At 31.6% G+C, this 10,346-nt stretch overlaps 1 protein-coding gene across 3 annotated transcripts; it reads right to left on the reverse strand.

Moving 5' to 3' along the window:
• Window positions 1–5,636: 5,636 nt before the first annotated feature.
• Window positions 5,637–10,088, reverse strand: LOC114177567 (uncharacterized). Of its 3 annotated transcripts, none has more exons than XM_028062981.2 (9): window positions 9,972–10,088; window positions 8,941–9,180; window positions 8,697–8,806; window positions 8,182–8,222; window positions 8,006–8,082; window positions 7,556–7,664; window positions 6,794–6,807; window positions 6,385–6,486; window positions 5,637–5,879 (listed from the first exon to the last, which is right to left on the reverse strand). In XM_028062981.2, exons 2-9 carry the CDS (start codon window positions 8,983–8,985, stop codon window positions 5,763–5,765), a joined length of 615 nt encoding a protein of 204 aa, XP_027918782.2. In that variant the 5' UTR covers window positions 8,986–9,180; window positions 9,972–10,088; the 3' UTR covers window positions 5,637–5,762. The 3 variants fall into 3 exon arrangements, with proteins under 3 accessions (XP_027918782.2, XP_027918789.2, XP_027918764.2); XM_028062988.2 differs by having other exon boundaries at window positions 8,941–9,160; window positions 9,972–10,073; XM_028062963.2 differs by lacking the exon at window positions 9,972–10,088 and adding an exon at window positions 9,647–9,936.
• Window positions 10,089–10,346: the final 258 nt, after the last annotated feature.

Raw genomic sequence — 10,346 nt, forward strand, 5'->3', positions numbered from 1 at the left:
TACCTTTCAAATTGTTGGATAACATTGCATCACTAAGCAACTATAATTGGGGTGGTGTCGTTTACACTTTCCTTATTGATGCCATAAGTCTGTCATATAGGGTTTATGTGCAACAACAAAATAAGCATGCCATTAGCATAGTTGGAGGAGTTTTGATTTTGCAACTTTGGGCTGTGGAACATCTTTCCTTATGTGCTGTTGAATGGGTTTGTTGTTTCTCCAGAATTTTGGAATGGCCAACATTGACCATAAGGACAGGGAACATTGAGTTTGCATTTCAAAATAATTAGGTTTTTAATGTCCATCTTCAATTATAGTGGTTTACAATGTTGTTAAATATTTTGTCATTAGCTTTAATCATACTTGAGTAATGTATTCATTTGTAGATTGTTTGGGAATGGTCTATAACCAAAGAACACAAAAGAAATGTTATTTTGAGGATTGCGTTGAATCTCCGTGAAGGAGGAGTGATGGATGAAGAAGTTGATGACGTTCAATCCAACCCAAAATCTCCCATTTATGCAAAACAAAAATTGAAAATTAATAACAGACGCATTGATGACTTGGAGGCAAAACTTAAAAAATTGCGTGAAGATTTGAATAAATGCGAAAAACCTCAGCCTTCCCCTTGTAAAGTTAGTCTAGATGAAGTCGAAGACAACCATTGTGAACCGAATCCTGAGAAAATGCGTGACTTAGCAATTGTTCCATGCAATGAATCAGAAAAGGTTTCACTGGATGTGGATAGGAAGTTGGCACGAAGTCACTGTTGCATAATAAGTGGGAGATGAATTTATATCCTTGGTTGCATCTTCGTGCATTGAATGACCTAGCTGGGTGGATGGGACATCAATACTTATTACAATGCAACAGTACGCGTTTGGGTGATATGAAAACGTGATCAATAAGTAAGCATTAAGGTAAATTGGTAATTTTGTCCATAGTAATTTAAATTGATATAAATAGGGTTGCACTTCATTAAATTTTTAAGTGAAGAAAACATATCTGACTTGAGAAACCTTTCACCATAAAAGAGGTAAGAATTTCTTACTTCAATTCTCGCAATGGCGTTGTTCGTATAATTTTCCAAACAAAAATCATTTTTTTATTGTCTTCTTTTACATAAATTTCCATTAACATAATGACTTTTTTTCATTCAAATGCAGGTGCGCAAATGGAACCGTGGGAGGGATTGGATATTGATGACTCAAACATGGAAACAATTTTCAAAAAGTGCAACTCAAATATCAATCTTATTCCTGGTCCAGCTGGTAATGTGCAAGCAGTTTTATTAAACAGGGAATCAGATGAAGCCAAAAACACATAAGAATTTGTGAAGGAAATAGTTGATGCAACATACGAACGTGACTTCAACTCCAACCCATGGAAATGAGCGAAAATGTTTATCAAGTGTCATGGTATAAACATCATACAGTTTTGTTTTACATTATAATTTAGAAGAAATTATTTATTAAAATCCAATGCAGGTTTGGTCGGTGATGGTGACATGAAATTCCCAAGCAAACTAGATGCCAAACTACATACCCAAAAGTCGTTGGATGAGGATATGTTAGCTTTTATGGCATGCATTGTCAAGGACTGCAAGCACAACGGATTGGGTGATATGAAAATCACCATCAAGGTAAGTGGTAATGCGTTTGTACTCAAAACGCAAAAGTATATCAAATGAAAATATACAAGTACTTTAATTTTTATGTAGGATCAATCTGGAACCGCCAAGGCCAGTGTCCATAAGAAAGTTGTACAAGATGAAAATTTTGGTCCAAACATTGATATTGGCTCAGTGATGCTGTTACAAGATGTACTTTCCTAATTCTTATTGCTAACATTCCTCTATTATTATTTAACAAAGTACCATACATTTGGAAAAAAAAAAAAGCAAAAGACCAAATAAATTAAGAAATCGGGACAGATTGACCAAGTATTCACATTTAATCTACTTGTTGCGTAAGGCCTAGAAGCAACCGATAGAATACTCAAGTACCTTTATTTCATCATCAAGTTGTTTCACAATTTTCTTTCGGTCCTGCCATCAAATAAATTTGAATTAATATAGAGAGAAAATGAAATTAAGCAATATTCTAACTCCTCTGTTGTTTTGTCATGTGTGTAATAAGAACTACTGAATGGGAAAGCATCAGAGCTAATATGCCATGGCTTTTGGATGCCATAGGTTGTGTGGCATTGGACCTATTCGTATCCTTTATACGCATTTTTTTCATGCAAATATTTGTTGTTGTGAAGAAGAAATTGCTTCTTCTTTTTTTTTCTAATCGAAACCGTAAACCCCAAAATGCTTTTGAAACGAAAAAGCTAACCTCCAACTTCAATGCTTTCCACTTCCAACGAACGAAGGGTTTTCCGTCAACCACCGTGGGGTTGGTTCTGCTGTGATTTGGTGAAGCACTGTGGGAGGAAGGATTGCGTGCGATCAACGACTTTCGTGGAGGTGGGACGAAGGATTTTGAATCTGCAACGATGAAGTGGTTTTGGTAAAGTACTGTCGGAGGGTTTTGAATCAGCCGTGAGAAAGGGATTTCGTGTTCTCCATCGATGAAGGGTTTTCCGCCAACCACCGTGGGGTTGGTTCTATTGCAATTTCGTGAACCACTGTGGGGGACGAAAGGCTTTCGTGCAGGTGGGATTGAAGAATTTTGATCTGCATCGAGAATGTGATTTTGGTAAAGCAACAAGGTTTTGAATCAGGCGCGGGAGCTTCTTCTGATTTCGTGAACCACCGTCATGTGCACCACACCATTTCAAATGCTTCCTTTCACATTTGTCTCTCACACGTGCAATATTTTTTTTACTCAAAAAATTTAATTAATAAAAGTTTGTCAAATTTTCTTTATCAAACAATCATTTTCCTAAGAATAAATTGTAAATATTATTTTCTTAACATTGGATCCCATTCTAATAATTTGAAAATTCAGAGTAAAAAATATTGTAACTATATGGTTGATTCCTTTAACCTCTATCATCATAATTAGTGATATTTAATTTTTTTTTAAATTACTATATTAATAAAAAGTAATGATATTGAAATTTGAAATTATATATTTGAAAATAAAAACTTATGTTATTTTTCATTATAATTAAAATTGTATTGTATTTTATATTTTTAGAATTTCACGAGACAAACATATTTTCTTTAACATTTTCAAACCTTGACTTAGTATGGCAATGCAGAATCGGTTTGAGTCATTCATCTAGCCTGCATAAATTTAAATCTTTTAAAAAATTTATATTTTGTATAATTAAATGGAAAGATAAATATTTCTATGATTAGAGGTGTCAGAGTTAGGGATAACAATACGAATTGGCCCAATCCGTTTAGGTCCGTCTCGCATTTGGCCAGCAAAATGTGGATCGGACTGACCCGCTCTCTATTGAAAGTGCGGGCTGAAAACTCTGGCTCGCCCTTCAAAAATGCGGGCCCGTGGGTTGGTCCAATATTTTTTTTATAAATTCTTATGACAAAGTTTTCAATGTTCAACAAATTGGAAAATTTTAACAAGTTCACAAAATTAAGCAAAAACTTTGGAGAGTTGGATGATAAATTGATAATTCAACATTTTCATCATATTGATATTTGTAATTTGACATCACCATGTATTCTTCAAATTTTAGCACATTCAAAAATACATAATACTTATATTTTTCACTCATACAAGTATTTGGAATGTTCATTGAAACGTTCATGTAAAAGTCCAAAAGGAAAGTAACCAATATATATGAGTGCAAGTTTTCTTTTCTTATGCGGGTCGTGGACCAGCCCAAACGAGTTGCGAGTTATGTAGGTCAGACTTTTTCGGGCCAACAGACTCAATATCTTAGTCCGTCCCACGTTTTTTTAACGGGCTGGCCCGCTCGGCCAAGCCTACATTACCACCTCTAGTCAGAGTAAGCTCATCCAACTCACACAAGTTGAACCCAAAAAAGGTTAGCTCAACTTGACTAACTTTAGTGAGCCAAAAATTTTATAACTTAACTCGACCCACCACGAGTTGGTAGATTAGTGAGTTAACTCATTTACGAATGTTTTATTTTTTGTAATTTATTTTATATATTTATTGCATTACAATAAAAGTTGTTTTACTCGATTTATTTGTTTATAATAGGAAAACCAATTAAACTAATTCTTAAAATATTATTATAAAGATAGTGGTTAAAAATTAAAATATCAACCAGTGTCAGATTTTGACCAATATTTTTTGGGAGGCAAAATAATATACTCTACTCAAAATTTATATATTTAGGATTACAATTAATTTAAAATTTTATATAAATGATATTAGTCATCATCCTTAAAATTTTAATTTTAAACTATTTTTAACCCTAAAAAAATATTCAATAAAAATGTAAATTTTAATAAAAAATATTATAACATTTATTTATAAATTAAATTTGATCTCAATTTGAAAATGAACAAAATTACTCTATTTAAAAAAATGGGACTAAATTGAACAAAAAAAAATGAATATAGAAATCAAATTGAATATAAAGCATTAACAACAAGTGGCACACAACTGAATTGACACTTGGACATTTTTTTCAAAAAATTAAAAATAAAATAAAAATGCGAAGTGTGGCAGTTACCATCTATTACCATTAACCATTTAAACATAGTTAGAAAAAAGGACCAAATTGAACAAAATTAACGAAAATTATAACCTGTTTGAACAAAAAAAAAATATTAGGATTAAAATGATAAAATTAAACAAAAATTAAGACCAAATATGTAATTTAACCTTCCAAAAACTATGATTATTAGGAATCACTTAAAACTTTCTTCTATAAGGCCCCAAAGTTTATTATTAGGGGTGACAATGTGGGTCAGGCCAACCCATTTAAGCCCACCCCGCACTTGGCCCACCCCCGCATAAGGCTTGCTTTTAAAAAAAATAATTATGATAAAGCTCTTAATATTCAACAAATTGATAAACTTTAATAAGTTCACAAAATTAAACATAGACTTTAAGAAATTGAATGATAAATTAATAATTCAACATTAAATATATATTCATATTCGTATTTTGACATATACAACATATTCTTCAAATTTTAGCACATAAAAAAATACATAAATTTGTCTCTTTCACTCATAAGAATTTGGAACAACGTTCATGCAGAAGTCCAACAAGAAAGATCAACTATACACAAGTGCAAGTTTTTTTGTTTGCCTTTGTGGGTAGCAAGCCAACCCACACTGATTGCAGGTTATTCCGATCGGACTTTTGCAGGCCACAGGCTCAATATCTCAGTCTCTCCCATGAGTCAGCCCGTCGAACCAAGCCCACACCGTCATCCTTATTTATTATGACTTTATTAATCATAAAATGTATTATAATATCAATATTCATCAAAATTAGATTTTAAAACTTAAATACAAATTAACATTGATAAAAATATACCAATCCAAATAACTATTTTCTCTATAAAGCTGTCTTTGATTTAATATGTTGTAATGGTGTATTGCAATTTTAAATAATATTGAAATTTAATTTAAATATAAACATAAAAAGATGGCATAAAAGAATAGAATTAGATATTAAATTAAGCAGGAATCTAGACTGAGAATGCAAAAATATGTTTGCTACAATTTAAGAGTGAGATTTTTAAGATATATTTTCTTTTCATAGGGCAATATTTTATAGTAACTCATATTTGGTAATCAAAAACTATCACACTCACAGAACAAAATCTCAGTTGAAATTTGAACAAATAAATGTAAATCACTATTAATTTTTAAGCTTAAGTAAAACATCAAAGCTGAATTTTTCCCCTTCTACAAAAGTACTTTCAAGATCTTCAAAGCTTTGCTCAACTCTCAGGTCCGTGCTAACTGTTAAACGCTCCTGCAATTATTTTTTTCCAGAAAAGTTGGTATTAACAGGTATATAAAAAGGTCTGAAGTTCCTATCTAACAAACAGATATTAGAAAGAGAACAAGGAATACAATTTACAAATTGTATATTTTAAAATCATGGTGGTGTAGATTTGACATATGTAGCTTTCATAAACCAAAAACTGTTTTGAAGTTATACACGTATGCCATCAACTCCTCCTTAATTAAAGCACAAAGGGATCAAACCATTAAGAATATGTTTTGGAAAATTTCAAAGTAAGACCTTCTAAAAACATAAACAAGAAAAAGAATTAAATAAGTTTCTTCAGAATTTAAACTCATTTCAAACCAAACAATTTTTTTAAAAAAATTACACGAAAGAACTTTTACAAATTATTTATGTGTCTAAGGATTTCACAGATGAATCTTCCCACCAGCCATCATTCTAAATTATACTTAAACATCCTTGAAAGACAAAACTAAGAAAAGCTAGATTTCGCATATGACAAAAATACCTTCTCTACATATTCAGCTACAGTTGAGTTGATTATCTTCTTGATAACTTCCTTGAAAACTTTGGAAGGTCCAAGCACCTCTAATAAAATGTTTTTTGGTATCTGTTGAACAGAAAACATAATACAATCATACATTGAATTGAAATCCTTTATATCAAAGACTTCAGCATTTCAATTTGCATATATGTAGTTGAACTAAATCTGCATACATGATGATGTTTGATCCTTTATACAATGCTAGCGGATAATTAATAATCACAGGAACAAACTTTTCACACCCTTTGTGTAATCACAATGAGAGAATAAAATAATAACATCCATTAAGAATATAAAGGGAATACACTAATAACAAATAATCTCACAAATATAGTGGTTAAGATTTCGAAAAAGATAGATAACAGAAACTTACATCTGGTGTTTTCCCTGGTAGTCCTCAAGTTGATAATGCAGCAGTTGGCCATCAAACAAGCACAGGAAAATGTCAGTTTATTGAAATAGAAGTTACAAAAGTGATGTCTAACATGAATTTTACAAAAAAAAATTACAAAGAAAAAGTCAAAGACAAGAAAACCTAAAGAAAATAAAAGATTTTGATATTTGGAGAACTCAATTGAAATCCACGGGAATCTCCGTCAGTTCATCATATGTATCATTATAGGTTTTTATTTGTCTGTTACTATTACTCATTGCTGAATAGTTGTACTGCAGTTTTTGTTCTGTCATTAATCAATTTTTCATTGTGCTAAAAAGGATTCATGAACGTAATATCAGGGAGTAGTATTGTGGTTTGGTAATGAGCTCTCCCAAGAGAAAACAAGTTTACTGGTTTGAATCCTCAGTGACCAAATCATGATCGTGATTAAAATCAAGATCAGTTATCTCATTACTAGAAACTCAAACTCAGAAAGAGATTGAATCTTACATCCGATATATAAAATTACTATAATTATCATTTACAAGATTTACATCAAATTGTATTTGGCTTTTTATCTTCTTTTGTTTTTTTTTTTTCCTTCTTTTTAATAAAGGATCTAATCCTCTTAACTAACAAAATTATGCGTAAAAGTGAACACTTATAAGTATGTAAAAATTACATGATAACAATATGATTAGCATATACACAAATAAAACTACATATACTCTCATATCTGAGTACACAGAAATACTCCACCTCCTTTTACTCTTCGAAATCCTGGGATTGGTTGAGCAGCAGCAACCATTCTCTTAAAGACATCATCAAATATCCTTTGAGTTTTGTTTCCAGATACCTCTACGCTTATCTGGACAGAAAAGTTAAAACAGGGTTCAAGTTTTATAAGCAGATCATGACTGTTCCAAAATTTTATGAAAAGAAAACAATAGAAAAATTATATATGCTTGATCTTTGTCAAAACACTTAGCTTCAAATGAAAACATATTTATGTTTCAGAAAATTCAAGATATTGTCCACATTTATTGTGATGTATGTACCATTTATTGATTTGATCCATAATCCCACCCCATCATCATTTTCTGAGCTAACATTGTGCATCTCCTCCATGTTACACCTTTGCCTCTCCTTTTTTTCTATTCTCTATGGATCTTCAGTTTTTTTATTATTTCAATAAATATTTTGTGATACCTTAAGTTCTCTGGTATCATCCGTCTCAGCAACAGAGACAGAGAAGTCTTCAAACTGATTGGAAGAAATTTCGGCATCTACAAAAAGGAAATCAAATTCCATGAGAAATTATTTATTTATAAACCATGATTTACGATTCAAATAATCATGCAGCCTGAAAAGAAAAAAAACAGCACCTGATAATACACCAGCAGCAGGGAGGCATTTAATGTCTTGCCTGTGAAAAGCAGATGACGTTTCAAAATCAATTTGAGTCATTTAAATAAATTCAGTCAAAAATCATATGGACAACAACAGTTAGAAAATTAGCTGCATTGAGGCAATAGAGGAATGACTGGACAATAATACAATAAAAACAACTATCGAAGCCTTATCCCACAAGGTAAGATCAGCCACAAGGATTGCATGATACCATTGAACATGGTTAAAGACCAAATTTTCAGGGATATTATTCACAATGAGACCCTTTTCAAGTATTCGCCAAGACTGGACCATAATCGTTGAACAAATTCTACACCAAACTCTATCAAGTAAACAGAGCAACAGATACTATAATTAAGGAAAAATGTCATAACGCCCCCAAGCTTTGCAGTGTAATCATCATTTGAGGAATTTAAATGTCTGTTGTATAATAAAGTATAGACTCAAATAACCTATGCAATTTGAAATATAATTCAGAAAGCAGAAGTGCCTTTTTAAAATACTTCTTGCACCAACTTCAAGTTTCCATGAAAGACCAAAATATCCATAATTCAGGATAGGCACAATATACCGGTCTACTCTCTGCTTGCACCTGGTCACCTGAAAACAAAAATTTATGTTACCAAAGAACAAGCAACAAACTACCATTACTGACTTGGCTTCTTTCATCAGAGAAAAACAAGACGAGGGGAAAAAATTTAAACAAATAAAATGAAAATGAGAAATGGCTTAACCTGTGGAGTGAGATTTAAGATGAAAGTTTGAGATACTGCATGCATTCTTTCTTTCAATTGTAACCACAGTGCTCTGATCAGAATCCAATTTTTCTTTGTCCAGGAGGGAAGCCTCTTTTGATTTCTACCTATGACAACCTCCCCCAAAAGAGAGGGTGTGCCGGAAAGAATAATAAATATGCCCCACAGTTCTTGGAACCTGTAAGATATTGTTTCCTCTCTAAGGATAAAAAATGCACCCTGTAAGAATAAAATGTCAAGTAATCACACTGATACTGCTCCTACAAAAATCATCCATTAAAAAATCTGACAACTCAATATTCACGTAATGATCCCTTTTGAAACATTGGGAAACTTGAAACCTGATGGAATCATTATCTTCCACTTGAAATATCAAAATAAACGAAACGGATAAAAAATGTTCATAGTGCCCATACATTTTGTCAAACAAAGTCATGGTTTTTGTACTTTCAAATGATGAATAAGATTCAAACTTCAAAAAAAAAGGTGAATTTAGTCTTTTCTTCAATTTTGTGACAGTCAAAATTTACCACTAAATCTTAAGTAAGCATGAAAAATGACTAAAGTCTCTTATTTTCACTGGAGGACTAATTAATCAATTCAAAAGTACACGAACCAAATCCATGTTTAACAAAGCAAGCAAACATAAGATTACATAAGGAAGCATTAACTATTGCTAGATTACCTTTTGAACACATTTCTTCTTGTTGGGTAAAATTTTCTCATTATTCTCACTAATAAAGAGTGAAACCAAATGAAGATTTAGTGAAGCCCATAAAATGTTTAACCAGACAATAACAATTGTTGAAACAATGTGTTGTCTCTCTTCCTTAAAACATAATTTAAATCCCAATACAGAGTATGCAAAGATAAAATCCACGAACTGAACCCATGATAGTATCTTGTTTGTTCTTTGAAACCAAATTGAAATTTCACACCGACGTGTTGTAACAGTGAAACTCATTAACATAGTTTCGGTTTCATTGAATGTGAAAGAGAGAAGTTATCACCTGCGAAGGGCTCTACGGCGAGACTCTGCTGATGCAACTGTGGCACTGCCTTATCTCTGTTTCGCTTTGGGAAGTTCCAATTTTAAACAACTTTCTTTATGACTTAACTGCAAAAAGAAAGAAAACGTTGAATAATTTATTTTTTAGAACAGGGTGTGTTTTTATTTATTTTTTTTTTGGAAATTAATATCTGTTTAATTCTTATTAATACACTTTAAATATTTCTTTTAAAATATTCATATTACGTTATATAATTAATTTTAATTTATATTATATAATATATAAATATATACAGCGTAAGCAGATAATTTTAATTTATATTATCCAATACCAGCATAAATACATGCGTATAAAACTTTATATGATAATCAAAAA

Source organism: Vigna unguiculata, chromosome 1 (assembly GCF_037176805.1).
Source record: "Vigna unguiculata cultivar grain cowpea cultivar isolate G323 ecotype 2 chromosome 1, ASM3717680v1, whole genome shotgun sequence".
Taxonomy (NCBI): domain Eukaryota; kingdom Viridiplantae; phylum Streptophyta; class Magnoliopsida; order Fabales; family Fabaceae; genus Vigna; species Vigna unguiculata.